Source organism: Empidonax traillii, unplaced genomic scaffold, assembly GCF_003031625.1.
Source record: "Empidonax traillii isolate 1590-97213 ecotype Southwest subspecies unplaced genomic scaffold, ASM303162v1 scaffold338:size1951571, whole genome shotgun sequence".
Classification (NCBI taxonomy): Eukaryota; Metazoa; Chordata; class Aves; order Passeriformes; family Tyrannidae; genus Empidonax; species Empidonax traillii.
This window is the reverse complement of record NW_020955531.1, coordinates 392,466-418,826: the sequence shown is the minus strand read 5'-3', so window position 1 is coordinate 418,826 and position 26,361 is coordinate 392,466. Positions and strand designations below refer to the sequence as shown.

General features: G+C 43.7%; 2 protein-coding genes across 7 annotated transcripts in view; both read right to left on the bottom strand.

Moving 5' to 3' along the window:
- CRKL (CRK like proto-oncogene, adaptor protein) overlaps positions 1–4,188 on the bottom strand; it is a 17,814-nt gene extending 13,626 nt beyond the window's left edge. The window contains exons 1-2 of one of the 3 annotated variants that reach the window (XM_027892041.1): positions 3,408–4,188; positions 41–272 (exon numbers count right to left, since the gene is read on the bottom strand). In XM_027892041.1, the coding sequence (XP_027747842.1) occupies positions 41–272; positions 3,408–3,721 (546 nt within the window). In that variant the 5' untranslated portion in view covers positions 3,722–4,188. The remainder of the gene's footprint in view (positions 1–40; positions 273–3,407) is intronic. The other 2 variants (XM_027892039.1, XM_027892040.1) reach the window with 2 other exon arrangements.
- Positions 4,189–8,833: 4,645 nt separating this feature from the next.
- KLHL22 (kelch like family member 22) lies at positions 8,834–26,329 on the bottom strand. Of its 4 annotated transcripts, none has more exons than XM_027892065.1 (7): positions 26,227–26,329; positions 16,669–16,938; positions 15,612–15,777; positions 13,739–14,457; positions 12,430–12,622; positions 11,031–11,264; positions 8,834–9,991 (listed from the first exon to the last, which is right to left on the bottom strand). In XM_027892065.1, exons 2-7 carry the CDS (start codon positions 16,893–16,895, stop codon positions 9,614–9,616), a joined length of 1,917 nt encoding a protein of 638 aa, XP_027747866.1. In that variant the 5' UTR covers positions 16,896–16,938; positions 26,227–26,329; the 3' UTR covers positions 8,834–9,613. The 4 variants fall into 4 exon arrangements, with proteins under 4 accessions (XP_027747866.1, XP_027747867.1, XP_027747868.1 ...); XM_027892066.1 differs by having other exon boundaries at positions 16,669–16,921; positions 26,227–26,316; XM_027892067.1 differs by lacking the exon at positions 26,227–26,329 and adding an exon at positions 25,857–25,923 and having other exon boundaries at positions 16,669–16,921.
- Between the last annotated feature and the right edge of the window lie 32 nt (positions 26,330–26,361).

Sequence of the window (26,361 nt, the reverse complement as noted above, 5' to 3'; positions counted from 1 at the left end):
TGGAATTCCTGTTGCCATGCTTCCCAATAGAAGATCTGACTAGCTTTTCTACGTAAGGAACGGGAATCATCCCAATCCGACCATCCTTGTTTCTGGCGCTCCACCACTGTTCTTCTGGCTTCTCCACAATTACCAGTATCTCGCCCTTTTTAAATGGAAGATCCTCGGCATCATTGCCAGGAAAGTCATAGAGAGTCCGAACATACTCCACGTTTTCTTCTGCAGTGGACATAGCAGGGGCAGATCCAGATCCCATGGGTGGGCTTGGATACCTAAGTGTACAGAAGACTTGGTAAAAGCGATGGCTACTGCTTTGTGTTTCCAGTAACAAAGCCAAGTACTGGTTTTACAGCAGGAGCATCAATTAGAGAATTACTTATTCAGCTTTGTAATGAAAGTATTGGCTCGGTAGCACTGTGAGGCATTTCATGAGTAACTCATGCTCTCAAGTAATTACTTAAATACCCAAATTAGCTACCCCAGAAACCCCATAAAAATCTATCACAGATGCAGAAAACAGGGAGAAATAATGCAAAATCTTCATCTTCCCCTTCTGGATTGTTGTGAGGACCTTTGAGCAGAGTAAAGTTAATTCTACAGCTTAAGTCGTGGCAGTCATGAGAAAAAACAAATGAAAATCATTTGAATGACTGGGGTGGAAGGGCCACAAAAATGTAGCTGTGAATCTCACCAAGAGCCCCCCACCCCTAGTCACCCAAATAATTTCAGTTTAATTTTGACTTCAGCATCCACCTCTAGAGATTTTACTAACTCTAAACACCAGACTTGAGGCACCATAGTGGAAAAACAAAACAAAAGTATGACATGTTCATAAAAGATAGTATAAAATACTTGCATCCACTGGTAAGAAAGGAGTAAGGAAAAAAACCCCCAGCCTTCTAGAAATATTTCATTGCCTTATTAACCATAGTATTATCTTTACTTGTTCACATAATTGTTTATTACTATGTCCATCAAATGTCAAATACAGTCACTTTGTTGTCTGTGATAATATTCGATTTGCCATCAAATGAGACTATTTTCCCTGCAATGTATTTCCATCCTAAATGTTATACATTTTATTCAAAGCATGTCAGAAATCTTAACGGATATAGGCCACAGCAGATACTTATTATCTAAGCTATGATAGCAAGAATGCATGTCATTAGCCTACTTCAATTCTCTTCTGCTACTTCCAAAATACGATGGAAGTCAAATCCCTATGATTTTTGCACGATATGCCAGAAGACCTGAACAAAAAGATATTCAATCTTTCAGACACCCTGCTGCAGACAAAGAGGGGGGGAGAGAGGGAACCCTACGGGGAGCAGTCATTCTCATAAGCAAGAGCTCAGGAACATCTGTAATGATGATCAGAGCTCACTATTAGAGACACAAAACAAATAGGAAGTTTAAAACAATCTATTTTCAACTGTTTAAAAGTTTAAAATGTCATCTACGAGATCTAAAAGTACTCTGTACAACAGAGTGCTTAATTCTACTGCAAAAAACACCTTTCAGGCTGTACTTTATGACATTAAAAGAATGAACAGCTTTCAAAAGCACAAGCATTTGAGTGCAATGAAAATGCCAAAGAAATAAGAATTAGCATAACAGTCCTGAAGCACATACCTGTCCTACTCTAAATCCAGTCCATTAACTAAAAATAAAATAAAAAGAAATCCGGAAATGCTACCTCTCATCCTCCCTCTTGCAGCAGGAAGTTTCCTTTGTACAGAATTTCAAACCATCAACCACGTCACTGATTTTTCTAAAAAGAGTTTTAACAAGAATCATGCTAAGGAAAACCACCTAGTCCATCTCATCTGTAGCTTTATAAAAAAGCCTGTCAGTTCACAGCAGGTTGGGTCCCATCTGTCTGTGCTGGGAGAACAATAAGCAACTGAACCCTTGAAAATAAGGTGGTACTAAAATGTTCATAGAACATTTGACCTAGGACTCCTAATAAATACCAAGTGAGCAAGTGCAGTCAGCTCCAAGTTTCAAGTGCTTTGAGAAAGCCAAGTTAGCCATGGTCATAAATGATTGAGTTTTTTCAGAGAACAGAGATAAGCATAAAGATTGCTTCGGTGTAAGACCTTTTTCCTTCCAACTGCCCACAAGAAAGCATGCACATAACAGTGGGCAGCTCCAGTTAAACATCCCTGCAACGGTTCAAGTGATTTTTTTTTTTTTCACCTCCCCATCTTTCTAGCCACAGTCACTGCCTAGAAGACTTGTGAGCAATTAAAGAATTCTTACAGCTAGTGCTTTCTGTCACATCCTTCCCATCACCTAATAGCTTCTCAGAAAGACCTCTGACCACTTGAGTCTTTTCAACTTGACAAGCTACTGTCAACCTTTGACAAGATACTGATGGTCATTAACTACTAGTCTATGCCAAGGTTAAATTGTGATTATAAACCTTAAAGTTATTCTTCCCCCCTAAGAACTTGCAAATCTGCAAAATACTGTAAGATTTTAAAACGCAGAATTTAGAAGTGAACCAATCTGAATTTCTCTTTTTGTCACTATTTTTCTAGTTTTTATTTCTCTTCATTCTATTCAGGAAACCCCAAAGCTTTGAAATAAGATACTGAGAAAGGCTTTATTAATTAGAAATAAGGAGTATTTTCCAGGGTTTTTGATAAGCAGTTTACTGATGCAGGTTGCAGGTATGTCCCATGCTGGGAACAGGACAAAGAAGGAGCTCACAGCCAAGTCACATTTTCCCAACCTCCTAGAACAGCATTTCTCAGAGTACGCAGATACAGATGAAGAGACAGAGTGACATAACCAAACTGTGAGAAATAAATGCTTTACATTTTTCTGGGGTGGGAATGCCACTCTAGGAGTTTGGGAAATGCTGTCCTAGAATGTATTAATGCTGACATAACAGGGTGAAGCAGCCTAATCACATAAAGGCCTGTTCTATTGTAATCAGTGTGGATGCAGGGGCAGGCAGCAAATTAAGCTCTGAGGCTGTACTTCAATCCCTGAGAAGACGGGCGAACCAGCTTCTCAACCATCCTTGTAACAGAAAGACAATACCAGCAGGGTAACACAGAAAGGGTGACGTGCTTTGGCACGACCACACCCTCTTGCAAGGCAATTATAGCCAGTGGTACAGAGTTACATAGTACCTTTGCACATCTACACGTACTGAAAGGACAGGGCCGTTGCGTTATGTGGGTGATTTGAGTGAAAGAACGACCCGTAATGGTCAGTGAGAGCCAGAGTGTTAAGGCGGCCCAGTGTTAGAAAAAAATGTTTCCTTAATACACATATCCTGCTGCCAGGATCCCGGAGCTACTCGGCTGGACTATGACACCTTTATAGGTCTCGCCTCCTGGTGCCACCTGGAGCAAAGGTGGCGGTGGGGAGGGCCAGGGCAGGGCGGGACTCACCTGGGTGCGGGCTCGATGAGGGTGGTGGTGTCCAGGTAGTGGATCTTGTAAAACTCCAGCAGGGCGGGCAGGTGCTCGAACTCCTGGTCGCCGATCTTAAAGCGGCGGTTGGGCAAGGAGTTGATGATGTAGTGGGAAACGCGGGAGTTCTCGGACACCGACAGGACATAATCGCCCGGGCAGGTGGACGAGTCCCGCACCAGGAACATGCCGTGCCGCTGCCCCTGCAGCCGCGTCTGCGCCTCCGCCCGGGACACCGGGCCCACGTACCAGCTGGAGCGGTCCGACGAATCGAAACGAGCGGCGGAGGACATGGCTCCGGCCGGGGAAGGGGAAGGGAGGGGAGGAAGGAAGGTGAGGAGCCCGAAGGCCCAGGCAGAGGAAGAGACCCGGAGAAGGGAAGGCCTGGGCAGAGAGGCCTGGGAGGCGGCGCGGGCTGGGGCGAGGGGGTAAAGCGGCTCGTGCCCAGCCCAGGAGAGAGGAAACCCAGGGAAAAAGGGAGAAGGAAGCTCCGCGCCGCCGGAGGCGGAGGGCCGAGGAGCGGCTGGGGTGGGGCTGGCCAGACGCGGCGCTCAGGGCCCCCGAGTCTCCCTCAGCGGCGGGGTGTGCAGGGCATCCTTCCCGCCTCTCTCAGGCCTGCGGCGGGCCCGGCCAGGCGGGGTGGCGAAGACCAGCGGCGGGTGGCACGGGCAGGCGGCGAGCGGAGCCGGCGCGGGGCGGGACGGGACGGGGGAGGCAGAAGCGCCGCGTCCTCCCGCGGGTTCCCTCCCCTCGCGAGCCAAGCACCAAAATGGCGGCGGCGCCGGGCGGCGGGAGCGCTCCCAGACACCGCCCCGCGCACGCGCCATGGCGGCGGCAGCGCCGGGGCCGCGCCCGCCCCGGGGGCCGGGCTGAGGGCGGTGGCGGCGGGACGGGCGCTCGGTGTGCCGGTGCCCCGTCTTGGCGTTCAGGGCACAGGGAGAGCCCTCCTTCCACAGTTCCCCGGGCAGGAGGCGCTGAGACCTTCCCGGCGCGCCCCTGGCCGGGGTGAGTGAACGTGCGCCGAGTGAGGCAGGGCTGGCCCCGCGCCCACCGCAGCCCTTCACAGGGCAGGGCTCGGCTCCCTCGGTGCTGCAGAGGCGCTTTGGCGCAGGTCACCCACAAAAATTGGCACATCCTCCCTCCTCGGTGCCGCCCAGTCCCAGGCTTTCCCTTCTTCGCCGCGGTGCCCAGAGGCACCCTGCTGTTGCCTCCGGGGTCGCTCTTGCTTCCCTCCCCTCCGCACTCCTGGATCTGAGTGGTGCCAGCACCCTGGCCCCAGGCGGTTTGGAGACAGACATCGCTTCCCCTGAGGTTTTGGCTTTTTACTAGTTAATTTTTTTTTTTTTTTAATTTAAAGGAACAAAACGGACCGCTGTGATAATCATCTCTGATCTCGAGATAACTTCCTACGTGCTCTAAGAGGCCGTTTCCTGCCTCTTTATAGCCTTGTTCCCAGATAACAGGGTCAAAGCCCTGTCTGGCTCGGGCGGGAGGGAAGATGGTGTCGCAGCCGCTGAGGAGGAAGGAAGCCCCGGAAAGGCCTCAGGGGCAGCACTTGGCTCCTGGTGGGGATGAGCTGTTCGAATTTGAGAGGGAGGTTGGCGCGGTGACCCCACACAGGCACCGAGGCCTCCGCGCCGTCTGACTCACGGTCCGGAGGGCCGGCAGTGCCAATGCCCGTGTGCAGCTGCAGTGGGCAAGAGGCGCCGCAAAAACACCGCACTAATTCCCCCGCTCGTGCTAGAAACCTTTGCAAGTAGTGTGATTTTTAGCTCAGACTTGTGACTTTGTGTAATTTGCGCTTTTGATTTTGGTTTTCTTTTTGTTTTGCTTCGGGGCTGGCAATGTGAAATGAAGCAGCATGCGAAAGCAAAAAAAACCCAGTTAAAATGGAGAAATAGACTTAAGATGTCTGTCTTGAAGTGCCTAACTGGACCGTTGTCCAGTCTTATTCCAGCTTTGCTGCCTTTCCTACACGCTCTTCCTTTTCCAAAAGCTCAGTCACAACATAGTCATTTTTTTCTCTTTGTTCATCTTCCTGCATTGGCAACTAGTGCCATCTGAGGTGTCTGGATTGGAACATATGGGCTGTGTCTCTGCAGACGTTTAGCAGAGTTCACATCATCTAAAATGGAAGACTCTTCCAGTGTCATCCTTACGTTTTAGACAAAATCATCCAGGAAAGTCTCATAACATCAACTAACACAAAAGGATCTTAAATCAGCTCTTAAATATGTGTACAGGTATCATTTTACCAGCTTCTGAAATATAGCCATCTCCTGGGTGGAAAACAACAGCTGTTAGTCATGTACAGCAACACTGGCAAAGCAGTGACCCAGAGATGAATAATTACATCTGAAAATCCACATCTATGCAAAAATATTTCATCCATTGCTAGGGAACCTTACTTAGTAGCTATACGTTTGATCTCAGTTTAGGAAGAATGGATGAGTGTCTGGTACCACTTTACCTTTTTATTACATATAAATACATTTATGCTCTTTAACTTTACCTGTTGGCAGCTTCCACCTTCAAAGCATGGCCACGTAGTTGGAGCACAGTGGAGGAGCTGGGGAGCTTTCAAAGGGCATCAGCTGCTGGTGAAATAAAAACTCAGTTGGCAGAATATTCCCTTGAGAAGCTCCTGTACCTCTTTCCCTGTGCCCAGCTGTTCCTTCTTCCTTTCTCCAGCAGTTTTGCACCCCATCAGTTGGGCTGAATGCCAAATAAATTGTACATGTGGCTGATCTCTAAGAAAGGAGAAGTAAATTTCTGTCAAGGGTATAGAATAAGAATCCTTATTTTGTTTCAAATCAACGACTGGGTACACTTGCAATGCAAAATTAACAACCCTAATTTAAACTATGAGGAAATGGGAAAGAATAGGTTGGATTTGGAGGTAGACAGCTGGAGAAGAAATACAGTAGTGAAAGCAGTTATGAAACAAAAACTGAAGCAATCACAATCACTTCTGCAAATGGGGAAGCCTGAAATACTTCAGGATACAAGTCCACTAATTACAAATCTGGCAAATATGCCTGTACAGCTTTACCTCTGTGCTAGCAGGAAATAGGAAAATAGATCATCAAGAAACCTAATTATTCTTCTTCTAGACTTCCTAATGCATCAGCAGTTTAAGTGTTGGTATTTTGATCACTCACTTCTGGAAGAGCCGTTTGATTGTTCTCTTCCAGACCAGAAATAACCTAAAGCTTTCTTAGTTCATTGTCCATCTGTCCACAGTGTCTTGTGTTATACTGTCTCAGAGGGCTTACTGTAAAAAAAATAATGCTTTTTACTGTCAGATACGAGATAGACATATTTAGGACATCAGAGAATTTATAAATAAAAAAATATAGAATCAGCTGAAAATCCCTATGAGTACATGTTTTTCTTGAGGTAACAGAAAGCTCAAGTGGGCTCTTGAAGGCTCAGCTCCTGAAGCATCACTCTTGATAGGAAAACTGATCAATAATACAGCTCTGTATATCAATCTGTAAAAAATTGCCAATTTTAAAGCAAAGCAATTTTATTATTGTTTAGCCTATGTGTGAAAAGTTACATGCTGGACTAAAATGCTACTGCTAAATGATTAGGATCAACTGGGCTGAGCTAAACTCTGTGTTTTTATACCTAAATGAAGCACATGCAAATAAGATAGTGCATACTGCAACTTTCATCAGTCCCATTATGCTCAGGTGTAAAATTTTCGGGGTGAAAGCAACAGAAGTTTTGTTTTCATCAAATAATACCTGTCTTAGGTTTAGTTCATGTAGCTTAGGGATATTATACCAGTAAGTAAAAAAAAAAAAAAAAAATGCAGCACTAAGGTAGGTGATCATCTGCTTTAAGGAAAAGTAATTTCCTTGTAACTGCATTCTTAGCCTTATATTGATTTGCTTTGCACAGCACCCAACTGCAACATTAATGAATAATGCAATCACAAAATTGCATACGCTGATAAATGGAATAACAGATGAGCTGACTACCTAAAAATCAGTATTCAAACACAGAAGGAGTAACAGGGTAGAAGCTGGAGCCCCCCCCCCCCCCCAAAGAGTTTTCTCAGAATATTTCTTTGGCTTCTTAATTACTCATGAACATCTTATATTCTATGTAATCTAAGAATTAGCCACTCAGCGTGGTTATTTGTAACAGTAAGTTATACCCTCTAGTGGTACATGTAGGAAAAGGAGTCAGACAAAGAATGATTATTTCTTTTTTCATTGTGGAAGAGGCCAAATAACATTTTATATACCCAACATAAATAACCCTATGACTTTGTATAACATAGGGTATCATTGTCTGTCAAGAAGTGCTAGTTAAAATGGAAAATGCACTGCATTGAGTTAGCTGCCTGGGCTTAGATATGTCCTTACATCTGAGGGCTACATTTAATTCCTACACATCCTCAGGCAAAACAGAAATACTCATCAGTCTCTAATACTGCAGTGTAATAAAGTCTGTATTTTCAGACTCTGTGTGCAGTCCAGAGTTCATTATCAAAAAAAGAGTTTTCTGAAAATGCCCATAAACAGGGTTTCCTGCAGTTACCAGGTCTTTTGTTTTACTTGCCAATTGGCAACGGTTCAGAAACTGAGGTGAAAATTGACTGTGCTGGAGAATAAAATCCAACAAAAGCCTCTCTTACCAAGAAAGAACCTGTTGAACTTATTTAAAGAAGTGTGCAAATACTCTTTAATCTTTTCCCAGAAGCCCAGTTTACTAATGTAGAGTCATCTAGGTTCGTTTTGAAAACATCTTTGTTTCCATAACAGAATATCCCCAAGTAATGGGGTAACCAGGAGCTCACTCCACGTCTCTGAAGTAGCACTGAAGTGCAGTATTTGTTGTGATGTGATGACCCTTGACAATCATTCTGATTGTCACTTTGCTTTTGCCCTTCTGCAAGCCTGTTATTGCTACAAGATTTAAAAGCTTTTGGTAGTTTGTCAAAATTTTCTGGTGGCACTGATTACTCCCCACCCCTCCAAGAGGATCTCACACTATTCAGGGATCACATTAGTTCAGACTTTAAATCAGCTTCTAAACTATCATAAAACAAGATGGTAGTCAGGAACCAATTATTTTAAGGGCTGGTGAAGGAAGGATTTACTGTGCCTTATCTTTCTCAGCTGTAGCTCCTGGCATTAGTTCACTACTGCAGGGTCTTGGACCAATGTCATCTTCAATACCTCTTGTTATCTCATTATTTTTTTCTTTTGCTGTGGCAAACCAATCTCTGATCTCTTTATCCTCTTCTAAAGCATATAATAAAAGAAAGAAAAAATTGCCCACCTCCCAGGCTGGTGTAACTTCACTGATACTGCAGTAGTACTATAGGATCTAATTAAGCTCTCTAGCTTTCAGCCTCCACATCACTGTTAATAAAACTGAGACAGCAGTTAAAAAAGTTCTGACAAGGATTTATTAATTTATGATTGAGAACAAATGTGTCTGACAGTGGAACGATGAGATTGCCACACTCTGTGCAGAGAGTTTTTTTCTAGAAATCTTCTTTCCACTGCATTGACAGAACTTGCAGTATAGAAGTTCAGGAGTGGGTGTCGGTTCTTAGACTCTCTCCCAGTTACAAGGATGGCTGCATGCCCAGATGAGATGAAGGTTCAGACTTTCTTGCTACTGTTCCTGTTCCTGTATGTTCAATCTTGCTAAAAACCAATCAAGCTGTCTGACACCTGGCACAGGAGGAGGACACCAGGTGTCACCTTCCTGTGCTAAGCTGGCTGGGAAATTTATTACCAAAAAGAAAAAGGGGAAAAAAAAATCTCAAAAAGCTATTTCAAGCTAAAAGCTGGAAGGAAAGAAGCTAGTCAAGCTGAGCCTTCTGTGCCTTTTTTTCTGTCCATGCTGAAGGTTAAGAAAAGCCTCCTTCAAAGGCAAAAAAACCTCTCTACAACTGGGGGGAAATGGCAGTTCTGTGGTTACTTTAAAAATGCTGCTTTCTGGCAGGTGGGCAGGTACTGCCTGTAAGTGCATTTTTGTGCAGAACACTTGCAGATGGGTAGATATTGATTGTGAATGGCATTTTGTGCGCAACACTTATATTTAAAACCTTTAAATACTGAGTTATGTATATAAGAAAGTCATATAAAATCTCTTAAGTATTTTCTCCAACCCTTAAATTCCTCATCCACTGGCAAAAAAATAAATATTAGAGTTTTCTAATCTTCACTTGAATTGTCAAATTCCTCCCAGTCTGATACGCTCATAACTTCTGATGGAAAGTCAAGGTGATGCTTCATTCGGTCTGCGTGCCATTCTGAGAGCCATTTCTCTGTCTCCATTAAAATAGCCCTGGGCAAAGTGAGGACACAGGCAGCCATCCCAGAAATGTCATCCTCCAGCTGGGGTCCTTCCTCCCAACAGTCTCTCTCTGCATCGTAGATGTGGACATAGTCCATACGGATTCCTCTGTTGTGGGATCGGCCTCCCAAGACATAAATCCTGTTGTCCAGGACGGCAATGCCTGGCTCTCCATGTCCTGCAGGAAGTGGACACATGTTTGTCCACTGATCAGTGCTTGGCTTATAGCAGGCAACCTGTGAAAAAAAAAGGAAAGAGATTAGCCAAAATTGAACTTGTATCCTAGTGACAGAGCCTGGCCATATGGCAAACTATTTAGGAAGAATATCGTCCATCTTTTGACAGTGTGTTGAGTGTGGAGAGAGCATATCACTGTGTAGCAGAAGCACAGTACTCAGCAGAAGATTGTGCACAGTTGCCACGTAGCTTTGAGTCACAAGTTCTGACCCTGCTGCTGGAGCAACAGCTGTATGTCATTCCAAAAATGCACACAAAAGTGAAAGAGATGGAGACACGTGTTAATATAAGGCCAGACATAATGCACCTGCTTGCATAAGAAAAAAAGATGCTGGAACATACAAATATGACAAACCTGCTAAGCTGTCTCTGCACCATATGTTGGAGAGTTTTAGATTTCATTGGGTACCTACTTGGATAAGTGCTTTCACTTGTAAGCACCTTTTTATCATTCAGACACACTCTTCAGCTAGATTTAATTCTGCCATCTCCCCTGGCTGTGTAAGAGCAGTTACTTTTTGTGTCTTCTTTTCAAGTCTCTAGCAGTTCTAGAAGCTATAATAAGATTCAAGGGAATCTCTCCAGACATCACTTATCCTCAGGTATTGTACATTCAAATGCATTATACAATGGCCATCCAACATATCCTCAACAGCTCTGTCCTGCAAGTGCACACTGGTAGTTCATAAGTCCTCAACTTAGAAAAAAATGCACGTGAGAAGACAATACAAAGTCCATTTATCTGATGTGCTACTTGCTGGGTATGTGCATGCCAATGAATGTTTTCCATCAAAGACATTTTAAAACTGAAAAGAATTCCAAGTGCTAGAGCTTTAATGCTTTGTGGGTGAGACAATGTGTTCAAGGCAAACAGTAAACTGCAAGTTGTGCAGTTGAGTGGGGGAGAGCTGGTGCAGCAGCCGTCGCTGGGCAGACAGTTTTATTTGCACACTTAGCAGGAGAAAGGCATTACACCAGAGTGCCAGCATCCAGAAGAGAGGCCCCACCAGGGCAGACACAGGAATGACGTGCTCTCACCTGGTGAACATCCCGTCTGTAGCCGGAATCGTTGTTGCTCCCTCCGATCACGTAGAGCTTTCCCAGCAGTGCAGCCATCCCGTGCCAAGCTCGTCTCACTGGGCCATCTGCTAAAACCTCCCAGCGGTCAGTCCTTGGGTCGTAGCACTGCAGCTCCTTCAAATAGTCCTCTCCTCTCCTCCCACAGGTGATGTACATCTTCCCATCCAGCGCCGCTCCCGCGTGCGCGTACACCTGGATCGCCACGTGGGAAAGCAAGAGGGGGAGGTCTGGACTGAGGTATTTCTCCCAGTTTCAAGGTATGGAATAGACATTAAGGGAGTGACATCATTCCTGAGTTATTCAGAGATCAAAATCTGAAAGGATTTTCTTACAGACAGTTCTTTCTAAGTGATTATAAGTTTCTATAAGGTTATAAGAGTTTCTGAATGAAATACACTGGAATTTCTAAAATTTCCAGAACTGCAGTGGTTTCCTTCCTTAGTGTTCCTTGATTAGAAGATCATTCATACTATAAATTTTCTCCCTAGTCTACTTGGATGCCTTTCTGTTGGTGATTTTTCTTATACAAGCAGTGTTATCAGGAATGCAAGTTATTCTACTTATTAGTACTCAATTGAATCTTCAGGCTTTTTATATTTTCAGCACCGATACACATTTATTATTTGTGAAATACAGTAATATTTATATTTTTATGGTGTCCTGAGATTCTCAGTTCAGAGGCATTATTTGTGCTGGTCACTTGGCCCAAGAATTTTAAAAGGTGTAGTAGAAATCAGCATAGTTTCTTGAAAGGATTTTAGTTTTTATCCCTAACCAAGATTCATCAAGCAGTTGTGTCTATCTATCTTGCTTCTTTGCAGCACTTTTAACCTGAAAATGGAAATTCTTGTGGGTTTTAGCAGCATTAGAATTTAGAACTCATTTAGCTCATAATCCTAGTTCCAGAACTTGTTACCCAATCTCACTTCTGTGTCCAGGAACTAGGAGGTCTATAAGTTCCTTCTTACTGGGGCATTATCTCTTCTGATCAGGAGTAAATCATGTTGTCAGGACTGTAAGTGAGGAGCTTGCACTACTGTGGCTCATAGTTTACCTGCCCAGGAGAAATGGGAATCTCCTTCATGTTATGTGTTCAATTTTAAATACTTTTAAGGATTAACACAATAAGGGTAAAGGCAAAACTAACAAGAAAACACAAAAAATAAGCATTTAACCTGAAAATGTAATTTACGTATATGGTTATTTTCTTGTAACTCATTTATCTGATATACAGAGGCTACTGTTTTCCACCTGAATATCAGCACATTTAAAGTTACACATGAGAAAAGCATTTAAAAAGATTAAATCAGGAATTGGGGAACTGTAGTAGTGTGCGTGTGGCCAATGCACTCCTTACCTCCTTCTTCAGAGGTGTCACATATTCCCAAGTGTTGCTTTTAGGGTCATACCTCTCCACTTCCCTCAGGTCTTCATGGTAATCTCGGCCTGCGACAGCATATATATAATTGTCCACAACACAAACACTGAGGTCAGCGTGCTCTTGCTGCAGGGACTGGATCTGGAACCATCTGTTGTGCCGTGGGTCGTACCTTGTAAGAGAATGGGATCAAAGGAAGTTACCCAAACAGCCACAGAACCATTGCTGGAATACCAGACAGCACCACAGATGTGGGTTACTGCACTGTCTTCGGCTGAAATTGAGCTCAGCTGGAAGCCCAGTGAAATTTGGCATTGTCAACATTTTATTATTAGCAATGTTGTTTTATTCTATTTTTAGAAGATGTATTTCAGCTGACATAATCATGCTATAAAAGCCTATGTTTTCCATTATCTTATACACTGCTGTCAGGTTACATATCAAAGTCTCTGTTTGCACAGAGCCATTCTACAAGGTAAAAGCATCCAAAAATAGCACAGAGACTAAATCTGGATCCTCAAGAGTACAGGAAGGGCATAAATATGTAGTGGGTTCTTTGATTCTTTTCCCCAAATATCTGCTGCTCAAAGTGAGCCTCATGATTCACTTTCAGATCAAACTATCTCGTCTGGTAATTTTAGTTACAAAAAAAACCTATTTGTGAAATGGAATTATGCATGCCATAAAATAAGAGCAACCCAGCTAAAACTAGTAAAAATGACCACAATATAAAGACAACAGGGTTTCTATCTGTTTTTGCAATATAATAGGCATGAAGGTCTAAATCTGATCCTTCCTCCTGCTCTTTTCCATGTCACAGAATAATTACTATAAAAGGACCCTGGAATGCTGCTATTGTGCACACTGATTCTTGAAAATCTATTGGTAATAGAATTTTTCTTAAACTCCTGTTTGGTTGCTATATCCCTTTGCACTGGGACAAAAACTACACATAGAGGACTTCCAGAAAATCCTAGTTCAAGAGCATCTAGACAACCCAGAGTTCTAGGTTCATAACTGGTTCCCACAAGCTTTAATACTTCCCCCCATATAATTCTCTTGAATGAGTAGCTGTCTCTACCCTGCCAGGCTTGGCTTTGTCTCTTAAGCACTGCTGAAAGCTTTCTGTTACTTAGAGGCTCATTTCTTGTGTTTTCTTTCAGTGAGGCTCCTGCTCAGTTCCTAATCTTTTGGCCAGCAAGGGTACTGACTGTGCTATTGGCTTATTGACTTAGAAACAGGCAATAGGGTGGCAATAAAAATAATAGCAGGATTATCCTTATCTTACCTCCAACACCTTGACTCTGCTCGAAAACCACTTACATTGTTGTCTCCACCAATTAAATATACAAAATTATTGAGAACAGCAATCCCTTGATTGGACATTCTGGGGGCTAGTGCAGCTGTAAAGTGCCTCCACTCTCCCAACAAGGGGTTCAGATACTTGGCTTGATCACTGAGGACAATGGATGGAGTAGAATGCATCCCTCCAAATCCCACTACACACTGGAACTCTGATCTCAGCTGTGTCTGGGAGCTCTGAAGCATTGGCTGAAGACATTCATTCTTGTGGTACATTAATGCATCTGCAACTGTATCTTTTAAAGGACATGGACTTAATTTGTCGTGAAGCCTTTGCAGAATCTGGGGTTCCATCAGAGGAAAACGAACTGTCTCAAGAAGCTTAAGGGGCTCCATCAGGGAGACCTGATCTGCCTCCAGTTGTTCTGGAGAATAATGATAAAAAAGTGCTCCATCATAAACTTCAAACTCATAGTTAACCTCCAAACAGTTGCTGCTGAGAAGGGAGTAGACTTTCTGCAAGGGTAGCTGTCGGTACACTTGTGTCCTTGAGAAAGCTGTGAAGTTCTTCAAAATGTAGGAGTCCAGCTGATCACTCAAATGCCTCAAGTCATAGTGGTCAGCAAGTTTGTACACATCAAGGATGTTCTCTTCGTCTACCCAGGACATGAGGAAATCACAACAGAACTTAATGACTTCTGGAATCTGCAAGAGAGAGATATGTTTCATTTCAGACACCACCTGCCTCACGCTTGGGAGACACAAGACAGGAGCCTGGGATGACTGTAAGAAAACTGTCCTCAAGGTGACTGCTCTCCCCACAGTCTGATCACCATGTTCACTGGTACCCTGTTCACCTTTCTGCACAGAAAAAGAACTCAGCGTGGGTACACAGAAGATCATAACACAGAACTTCTAGCCACACTGTAATGCAAGCCTATGAGTTTGGCTTCAGGTGCAGCAGCAATGTGTCTTCCAAGATCCGTGGGACACTGGACAGCCAGGCTGCCTGCTTTGTTAGGCTGCCTGGAAGAAGCCAGGAACATGGAAGGACATGGTGATTACAGTCACTCCATACTTGTTCTTTCAGAGCCCTATGGCATACTGTATAACAGACTGTATCTGTAACAAATATATCACTCAAGAGCACAGGAAGCCATTGGAAAGGAAAATGAATATTTAGTATTGTCTTCTGAATACAATTTGAAGTTGTATCTGGCAGGAGGAATTACTGGCAAGCAAATAACTGCTGTCCAGGAGCCTCTCTGCTAACAAAGTGCTGCCAAGTGTGTAAAAACCAACCAAAGCAAGCACCCGCAAAGTTTAAGATTTAGTACCAAAGCCTTGTGCAGCAGTTAGCTGCAGGGGAAATTAGAGAAAAATACTTATCCTAGAGGCATGTGAACTCTGCACTTAGTGAAAAACCATAGTGGTAGGATTGCCTGTAGCGAGGGGTCAGGACAGGTTATGTGCCTGTGGACTCAACTGGGGAAGACCCTGAGCAGTGCAATAATTTCTGTCCTTTACCATAGGCCAGAGATATTCTGTTCCAGGGAAGCTTTCATAAGCTTCAGTGAGAGCAGTGGAAGGGAATGCTATATAAAATAGTCCTCTAGATGAAATGGCAGATATTTACAAGTAATGAAATCATTGGCACAAAAGAGATGTGCAATACTCATTCATTGTTCCTACCCTTCCACAGTTAGTTCCAGTGGCTACAGCATCCCAGAAATCCTTATCCAGACCTATGCTCTTATTCATCCCCTAACTAGATCTAACTAGATATTCATATTTTCTGTTTCTTTCATTGTTGCTTTTGTTTCTTGCCTTTTTTTTTGTCCCATCTCCCCGTACCTCACCTGAAGCTGACAGGCTGCAGCTAAGGTTTCCTGTACACTGTTCACACTGAGTTCCAGCTCAGAAGTGTAAATGAAGTTCAAGATTTTACACATTGCATTGTAGGAGATGCCATGAATATGAACTTCTTCTTGTTCCATCTCTCTCAGTCCTCCTGCAAACATTCCTCTGCAAAACAGATAATGGCACATGCTATGGCAGATTTGCATTGAGGCTATCTTCAGTTTGCTTATCTTATGTTGTCCTGGGAACATAAAAAATATTCAGAAAGATTAAAACCTAGCTAGACACTTCTGTGGGATTACCTCTTCTCTAAGCTAATGATACAAAGAGTAAAGGCCTTCAGGACCTACCAAAGTAACTCTTCATTCTGCAGGAAAACAGTAGGAGCCACCTAAAAGTTACAGTTCAGACATGAAGGACTTAAATACAGACCCAGTACATATGGATAGTCAATGGTCAAAGGTAGATACTCTGGGTGTGGAGGAAGAGTTAAAACAGGAACTTGGGACTGTAGGATTTTTTTCTAAGCTAGAGCAGTTCTTCCTCCAGTTGGAATTTGTCTGGATTGCCTTTGATTTGTTTCTTTGCTCTATGGAAATAACGTCAGTTCAAGAAACTGCTCACCAAATTGACTGGGGAATGCCTGGTTTAATGCGCAGGGAGTCACACTACGGGCACATAACAGAGTGACCCACTACCAGTGACTTTTTGTGTATTATGAAATGATCACCACAGTGGGCAAAGTCTTACAATGCTAAGGATATGTTAAAAGCCACTTAGAGTGCGCTTATGCAGAAAGCATCTGTTCAGATATAAACTTTATAAACCTCCAAGTACCACAGGCAGTGAATTTAGTGGAGGTAAGCTCAGTGTGCAGGGACAAGAGCTTTACTTCTGTAGAGAAATAAGAGAGAGATGAATAAAGCCATAGTTAGTATATTGAAGCACTTTCAGCTCCATAGTATGGGTCTGATTTTAGATCCAGAAGCAGATTTGGGTGCCGCAGGTTTGAGTAACATTCAGACACGTGTTTGTTCCTGCCGGACTGAGGGGTACCTGAAATAGTCGCAGGATGCAGCAAGGAGGATGCGATGAGCCTCAATGGGTTTCTCCTCCACTACCAGGACGACATCGAAGAGGATGCTGCTGTCCCGGAGAGACACCAGGCCACTGAGCAGGGCCTGGGAGTGCTCGGCACTGCGGTACGTGTTGCTGGTGCGCTGCTGGAGGGAGGGCTCGAGCTGAGCTTTGTGTGGCTGAGTCAGCTCCTGGTCCTCCGCCATCCCAGGCAGAAATGCTCAGCCACCAGCTGCAGCAGAATGAAATCTGTGAGACAACAGAATCAGCAAAGGTTTGTGCCTTTTGCCTTACAAATGGTCCCCTGACCCCTGCCTGTCACAGAAAATAAATCAAAGCAACTCTTCAGTCAGTGGAGACACAGTTCTACCCTGAAGAAATTATTCTCTAATATGATACTGGAAGTAGGCACACCAAAGTGGCAGAACGTGGTTTTTCAAACAACTATTCTGGCTCTTGGATTTTCAGTCCAAGAGTCAGAGTAGGTATCACATGGGGATAATTTTTTTTCCTAGCAAGATTCACTTCCCAACCCACTACCAAAGCCTGTTGTTTCTTTTGCATTTTTGCATCATTTATAATTAAAAAAGACTGAATTTTTGACAAATTCCAAATTATATCCTCAGATAACTTTGCTGCAATATAAACCGCACCTTCCATCTTTCTCTTGATATCTTACCACAGAATCAGAGAGTTCTCCTCTCTCCCTGTCTTTGCTTTTTCCATTTTCTGTAGCTGAGCACATTTCTAATTGTAATTCTGTAGAATACTGTACGAAATTCAGTATACTGTGAGTTTCTCTATTGTGACAACTTCAAGCTATCGTGCACAACTGCAGAGAAGGTATTTCCTCCAGCACAGGCAATGTGGAGGGCTATCCTGTACCTTTCTCTAGGGCTGCCACTGACACAGTGGGAAGGTCCCCTATGGTCCATGGGGAAACACCTGTAAATAGCTGGCTGGAAGTGATTGTATTTCGTGTCTGTGGTTAAGCACTCAAAATCTCATGAGTCCTCTTCTACCATCCTGTAATTTACCCTTTCCATTGTCTTTGAGGAATGTCAGAAGTTGTAGCAGTTAGAGCTTATAGACTCTATCCAGTTGTCAGAGCACATCAAAAAACACCCCAAATTAGCAAAAGGAAGTAACTGAGCTGATATGGCTGCTTAACACATTTATACGAGCCTCTCCTCCAGCAGCCTGGGAAATAGCTTAGTGGCACAAGGGACAGTCACAAGGGATTATCAGCAGTCAGGGAAGCAAAAGCAAAACAAGCCCAGCAAATCCAAACAAACACTGAAGAAATGGAACCATTGTTTAATTGTGCCAGCCCCAGACAGCAAGTGCAGCATAGGAAATCTCTCAGAGTGATGCAGGTATTCGGTGTATGGGCAGTGAGGAAAGAGCTACCTGGATGACAAGAAATATGAAAATGTTTATTGTGCTGCCTGAGGGAAGTTAGCCTACACTGTCCAAAAGAAAAGGTTAGCTATCTAGGTGTTATTGCCTGGTGAATGGGATGGAAAAATCCCTTTAAAAGTGTATTAATGCCTGTCTGCTCTTTGTCAGCAAAACCAAGACAGCAGCTCAGAATAGGAGCTCTGGTGAGACATCCTTCTGGGGAGCACTCAGGTCGATTATACAGGGGAAACTATCCATCATCAGCTGAAGAGATGAGTAATGGATTGTTTTTCATGACAGGCTGATGCTTTTCCTAGAAATAAAATGAAAGCAGACAAAACATTACTGTATCATTTTATTTGCTCACAGGGAATACTAAGAGTGATGGATTGAAGCAAGGGAGATAATGTAGTAAGAAGGGCAACTGAAACAGCGAGTGTTATAAGATGTTGATCAGTAATTTCCCACTTCACCAGAAGGAAATAAATGCAGCAAAACCAAAGTAAGGTGAGATACGGTCCAAAAGAGGAACTGATTCAGATTAAGTCTATTAATGAGGTTTAATGTGGGTAATGCTCCAAAACAGGTTACATCTTTCCCTCTTCTTAGAGAGCTGTATCAAAAGAAGTCTCTATGAGAGTAAAACCATCGTATCAAAAAGCAGAAGTGAAAGTAACAAATGAACTGATTTCTGAATTCAAAGCCTTTTCATGAATAGGGGAAATGGCAGGACCTTTGATACAATCTCACAGTGTGTCATGCAGTGTGTCATACATTGGTGGAAGAGAGGCTGGGGAGAGATAAATGAGAATAAAACTACATGGGCCACTGAACCCCCATAGCAAGTGTTAGCAAAGAAGTGTATTGTAGGGGAAGCACTTTCCAGAGAGAGAGAGAGACATGCAGGGGAGGGTGAGAAACCTGTATAATCATCAAATCATTTATCTACTTTTGATTAATATGACTGTAGACAATTACTATTCAGAATATATTCTGTATCTAAATAATCTTAAAGAGTAACAGAAAGGGGATGAAGCTGTCAGCAAGTAAAGCCCCAGAAGGGACCCTATCTTAAAAATATGGGAACTGGAACCAGGAAGAGCAAATGGTATTATGAAAGAGAGTAAATAAAATAAATAAATACAACAAAGATAAGAAAAATAATTCAGAGATTCTGTAGCCTGTAGGAGCATTAGTATCTGCACTGCATTTCAGTGACAAGTGAGGCTGTCTTGGTGATCTGCAGGGAGTTTATCTCACTACTAGTTCTAGTAGATATGAACTCGAATTATACCATGTGTCATCAGTAGCTGAACAAACCAGCCCTTCCCCTTCCAGCACAGTTGTGGTGAGCCCAGAGTGTTCAAACACAGAGGCTGAGAGTACAGCTGAACCATCCTCCACAGCTGATTTTTGGCCAGTCAACAGCTGAGCCTAGAGATATTTTGCTACACTCTACTTGCTGAATTTTGTCAGTCCCTACTTCCTGTTCTCGAGTTCTGCCCCTGGGTTGTACCTGGGCTGTCCCTGGTGAGCTGGATGTCCCTCAGGGTGGTCACTCACGCATGTACATCAACTCAAGAGCTGTCTTGTGTGCCTGGAGCACAGAGACACTACGATATGGAAACCCACCACTCTCTATAGCTACCTGTAAGTATTTTGTCATCCAGTTATTTGCCACTAACCAGTTTTGGATGTGTGGGTCAAATGTCAGTGATGCTGGATGTGGAAAAAGTGTTACATACTACTGAGTGGGTACAGTGTATGTGGTCTAAAATTTGCCAGCGCTCATAAGCTCTTATTGTACATGGATATGTGAAGTTTCTTAATCACACTGTGGCTATTCAGTGAACTTCTGTGCTGTTTTATGTACTCCCCTACTGTCCTAAGCTGGGCTCCAAGGCTCATAAATAAGTATACATGTCCATTGTCATAGTTTTAACCAGTGATAACAGGCTGCTCTAGAAAAATTCTCACTCCATTCATTTTAATGAACTGTTCACAAGCTATCAAATTAAAGGTGAGCATTTGTGGTATTAGTCTATGGTGTCTGACTGACATAGGTTGTTAAGTCCTCACTGAGCCAGAAGCCAAGAAAAGCCTCTTAACTCCAGCCTGGGTAGTTTTAGGAGCTGGCAGAAAAGTGCTGTAAGACGAAGAAGGGTAGGGGACCATCAGGTGGCTGTGGGGGATGACCAGCAAGATTCACTCAGCTGAGTGTGCTCAGCTCTGTAAATGCTGCACAAGGAGTGGCTGGGGTTGTCGGCAGCAAGTTATAAAGAGTGGCTGCTGAAGCAGGGTTAGGGAGTTGTGCTGTGAATTCTGAAAGAAGAGGGGGCTGGTTTTGGTGTCTGAGTTTTCTGAATTAAATGCAGTGTGCTTGGTGAGCTGACAGTTTTGTGTATTTCTCTCAGTACAATTCTAAATGCTGACTACAAATTTTCTGGGGAGGGATACTGCTGTTAGCACAGCACCTTGCTTCTCAAACTGTGTGGTCTAACCATGACCTGTGAGCTTTGTGCCTTTGTTGCTGTCTAAAAATCTAGTGGTACAAAAAGTGGAAATGTGATGCTTCATGTGTGATGTACCAGCTGGGTGGAGGGAATGACTGTAAAAGTATCTAGGAACTCTTATGAATTGTCAGTGCCCACCAGTGTTAAAAATTACAAGGAAATGTATTGAATATGCCATATATTTTGAGCCCAAAATAACTTAACCCTATCGCCTCAAATTTGTTTTTTGCCTAATCTTTATTAAAACAAACAAACATGCAAAATACCTAAATGTAACGCAAGGGCAGTTCAGAATGCAGAGAGAACAGGTTTGTTCCCTCTATCCTGAGCCTCTCTACTGTCAGCTTCTTGCTTGTAAGGATGTTCTTGAGGCCTCTTACTTCTCTTATTAAGAAACTATAGCTCTTTGACTAAGCCAAGTTCCTAGAAATCTGAGTAATATGTTTTCTTTCCCCTCTCCTCTTGTGCAAGTTTCTTAGGACTGGTCACCTGTTAACAGTGGGATTCAGTGGCAGGACTGCAGGACTAACCCAGAATGGAAAAGATGAGGAATTCCTTGGGTTCACTGGGCTTCTTCAACAGTAGCAAAGAACAAGTGTTGTTTCGTGTGCTGTGGGCTGCTGTCTCCAGAAACAGGGGAAGGCAAGTCCTTGTTCCAACCATTTTGAAACTGCAGAGAAAATCAGACTAGACATTTTCTTTGTTGACTGCACAAGGTATTTGAGCCTGCAGTTATGTTGGTCTGCATTTGTCTGTTGGAGCATGTGAGTTAATGCAGGGATTAACTTTAAAGTATTACAACTGAGTGCTCAGAATGTAAAGAGGAAGGAGGCAAATGAGGTCAGTGATTGTATGTGTACTTCTATAGACAAGTGTAGGAAGACTTTCACTGTTTGGTCACTTTGAATCAAGGAGTTAAAAACTAAAAGAGACACAAAAATCCCCCATAAATAGCAAAACCCTCAGGGGTACCTAGAAAAACAAAACTGCTCTTTTTCACTACACTGAAATTTTCTATATTCTGTGTCTGTATTCCATTCAGGAATGAAGAGAAGGCAGCCATGCCTTGCAATGTAGGGACTATGAAGGAAATCTGGTACTTCCTTCTCTTTCCTGTATTATATACAAAGTTCACTGTCTCACTAATGGTCTCTGGTATTAAGCTGTGGACACAGTGGAAGCTACAGTATCTCAGTGACTTGTTAGTGGCTTTGTGGGATTGTCTTGTATTCAAACTCCATTTCCACAACATGCTTCTGCAGACTACCGGCATGAAAAAAAATTAAAGGCTTCAGAGTATTCAATTGAAATAACACCCTAACTGCCTATTAAAAGAGTTGTGGTTAATTTTTTTAAAAACAAAATCCCCTCTCCAATTAACAACAGAATACTGGCTTTCACAGCAAAGGTATGTGGCTTACGACTGAGGAATTTGGCATTGGGCAGGAGGAATTTAGGGAATTGATTGTAGCTTGATCATTCAAATGGCAAAACAGTGAGAAACTGCTATGCTGGCCTGCTCTTGTGCTCACTGAAAATCCTCCTTCTTTTACGAACAAAAGGTACAGGAATGGAGTAGCTCAGCTAGAAGCGTGGAAGGGAAAAGTTGATGGCATGGCAAAAGAGATGTGGTAGAGGTGTCTGTCCTACCTGAATGTTTAAGTGCAGAGCAGTTGTTACACCACAGAGTTTCTGTGCTGCCATTATAGCTAACACAGTTCTTATTTTCTGGTGAGCCACAGTCTGTGCACTGATCCTGTGCTTTAAACTCAGTGTAGATGATTCAGAGTGCTGAAGTCTGTTATGGCTGTTACATGGTATGATACACGCCCAGCCAAGTATTCACCCCTTCTATGACCAGCACCCAGTCACAGAGTGATGCTCCTATTGTGTGGTGCATGTGTGGATTTGGGGGTGCTTTTCTGGTAAAGTTGTGCTGACAGCCTTGATTCTCTACTATAGAGAAATGGCTGGATGCAGGAAGGATTATCCAAGTTAGTTTCTATGGAAACTCAAGACATTTTTGTATTCAAGAGCTCGTGGCTGTCAGTTACATCCCTACAAAGAGGTGTTTTACGCAGATAGTGATATTTTCTTGTGCATCAGCTGTGCCCAAAATAAACCAGAGCTTGCTGGTGTCGGGTATCCAAATCTGTTTAGCTTACTGCCATATGGACAGGTGGCTCAAGCTTGGTGGGGGTCCCATGCTTTCTTAAAATCGTGGAATAATTTAGGCTGGAAAGAAACTTGGGAGGTCTCTAGTTCAATCTGTGCTCAAAACAGGGAAACCTTCAAAAGCAGGTCAGGATGATGAGAGCCTTGTCTAGTCAAGTGCAAACTGGGTGCCTGCCAACGATCAGAAAACCGATTGTTTAACCACAAGATTTGTTTTCTTCTTTACCCGTCTGATTTTTTCCCTCCTATTTGTGACACTTGCCTCTCACTCTTGGCACTATGCAGCACAAAGGAGAGTTTGGCTCTGTTTTCCTGTACCCATTAGCTTAAAAAATGGCAACTGGCTCTGCCCTTATCCTTTTCTTCCCTATACTGAACAAACCCAGTGTTCTTGCCTTGCATGTGCTTGTATCTTCTTGTCTGTGCTCCTGCCCCCTGTGGTTCCTCCACTGAACCCTCAGGTTTTTCTTTCAGTACAGAGCTCAAAGCCGGGCATGGTGTATTCAAATTTTCTGGGCTTACAAGTGCTGAATAGAGTGGGAAATAATAATTTCACATGACTTGCTGGCTGCACTCTTGCTAACACAGCCCAGTGTGAAGCTGGGCCCTGTTGGAGGAGCCATATTCAACTTGCTGCTCTTCAGGATCCCCAGGCTCTCTTCTTTCAAAGCTGACTTCTAGCCAGGCTCATCTCCAGTATATGGAGTTACTCTGATGCAGGTGCATGACTTTGCTTTTAATATTGAAATTTATGCAGTTCCTCTTGGTCCACTCTCAAAGTTTGCTGATGCCCCTCAGTTGCAGCTCTGTCCTCTTTCTTGCAGGCCATATTTATCATAGTTTTTTCCTGACAGAGAACAACCAGTGTGTTGTGCTGGTTGTGATCCAAATACATTAGGCCCTTAAAGGTCTTAGGAGGAAATTTAATACCTCTGCCCCAAGGGTTCCCACATTTTCATTTCTCCCTAGGGAGTAACAAGGGTTAGGATCTAAACCAGGCTTCAGCTGAAAGCCTGACAAGATAATATGCAAGATTAGAGCAAAATGCTGGTTATGCTGAGTCTGAGGGGTTGCAGATGCAAAGAGGCAGAACCTGGCTGTGTACCACATTTTAACAGGGCAGGGGTCACACAAACAAACAGATCAACTAGGCAGGGAGTGTGCAGAAAGGGAAGGCAGCTGGGTGCCTGCCAAAACAGCTCAGAAAACAAATGTGATGCCACAAACAGTGTAAGATGAAGAGCAAAACTATTGTTTGTTCTAACTGGAGTGCAAATACTGGAATAATTCATCAACTATGTGATAATTTGTAATGGGTACTTATGAGACTGTTTGGTACATAGAAAACAATTGAGTTCACAATTATGTGCAGACAAGACTTTAGCCAGTTTCATGCTTTTTGAAGAAAAAGGGAAGAGAAGGGGGTGAAGGAAAGGCAGAAGCTTTGCTCAGCACTGCTTCTTTCAGAATTGTCCCTCTCTATGCACTCACAACGCTGCAAAAATAGATATTCTTTCTGAAATATTGCACTCTAGGAACCTTCTACAAATACAAGAAACAACCCAAACAACTCCTTTTGACCAAGATCCCCTGAAAAGGAAAGAAACGAGGATATCTGGTAGTACATCATATCTCAGCATTGCTTTTGAACACTCCAATGATGACACATTTCCTCTGGTCTGTGCCCACCATCTTCCTTTCCATCACTAATGGAGATATGCAATCACACACTCTGGGCTGGGTTTCTGAGCCATTTTCAGTTTCCAGCATTAGTAGTATAGTTGGAGTGTGGGAGGAACCCAAAAGGCGTGGCTTAGCAAACAGCTTCTGTGAACTGCGCTGACTCACAACTTTTGGCATTCGCTCCTTTCAGAAAACACCTGAGGTTTTTTTGGTTTTTTTTTACCCCCAAGTTATTTCTAAGACATATCAGGAATGAAACATCTCATATTTAATATGTATATGGCAAAACAATCATGAAACATATCTATATTTAAATACATGGATATTTAAAATTATTTTCCCCTAGCATAACCTGAAGAGTGTGAGCTTTTTAAGCTGAATGTTTTGCCTTATCCATAACAAGTCTGCAACTTACCCAAATTCATAGAGTTGTAATGTTTTCTGTTGTGCATTTTGGGAGGTGGCCTTTGGCCTAAGTGCTATCAAGGATTGCCATAAGGAAAACAAAAATAAAATACAGTGCTAAAATGCTTTCTTTTATGGCTTCAGCATCATTTGAAGAGTTTGTCTTTTACTACTTTTTTTTCTTGTTTTTCCTGTTCCTAATCTTGAAACAAGATTTATTTTGTCATTCAAATCTTTCAACAGTCGTGTTCTGTTTTGGATGGAGCAGCTGTTTGTCTTTGAAGGAAGGATTTTTACCCAACAATATTTAGACAATGTGTACCTATTTACCCTAAAAACAACTGGCCTACCAATAAAGTTTCATTTTTTTTCCAGATGCAGGAGATAGTGTTTAGTCCTATGTTCAGATAGAGCTGGGAAATCTCAGGACTATGTTCTTCTGACAGAATTGTTTTAATTATCCCAAGAATTCTTAGAAAGCCCCTCAGAAATCCTGAAGTCTTTTCCATAATAAGAACAACACTTTTTTTTTTTTTAAATGAGGCTTCTATAGGATTAAACTCTTTAAGTAACAGCTACGTCAAAACTGACAGTTTATAAGTTAGTCAATGCTACATGTTCAATGAATTCTGAGAGACTCAGCTAGCTGGCAAGGTTTGAACCTTGTTTGTCTGCTTAAATCAACCATGACTCTTCGGTATTCTAAAACACAAGGAGAAAGAAAGTAGTTACAAGTACAACAATTAAGAGACCTGGAAGAGAGCAAAGGCCTCTCCCAGTATGTTCCAGCTCTGATTTCTCTATCAAACATGAATTTGTTCACGTTCTTCACCACATTAATGCTGGGATCTGTGAGATTCTGCCCCGTAACTTTGACATTTCCCCATCAGGGACAGCTGGGGTTGCACATCACTGGAAGGGGCAGCCTGGCTCTACACCGACCCTGTGACGAGGGGGCGAAAGCCCGCTGGAACGCAGTTATGCTCTTACTTTCTATTCCCGGGTTGCAAACGCCTCTGAGGGTTCCGAGCCCTGCTGTGGCCCCACCTGCTCACCCCCCGCAGGTGAGGCAGCCCGGGCTAAAGCCCCGCACAGGTACGCGGGGCCCGACCTCGACCTGCCGGCTCCTCGGGGGCTCGGTGCGGGCGGCAGGACCACGGCCAGGGCTGCCGCGCCCGGCGGGACGGGGGTGCTCGCCCGGCCCCGCCGCCCCGGCCGTTGCCCCCGCACCCCTCCCGTTACCCCCCGGGCACCCCCGCGGCGAGCGGGGCCGGGACAGGCTCCGGGGGGCTCGCTCGGCCCCCCCGGGGAACGCCCAGGGGAGCCCTGCCCGGGGTCCCGCTCGCCCCGCAGAACCTACCGAGAGCGGCGGCGGCGCCTCCGCCGTCATCGGCCACCCGGAACCCGCCGGCCGAGGGAGGGGCGGCGGCGGCCGGAACCGGGGCGGGCGGCGGGGGCGGCCCCCGGCGGCACTCGTGGTGTGCTGCGGGGCGGG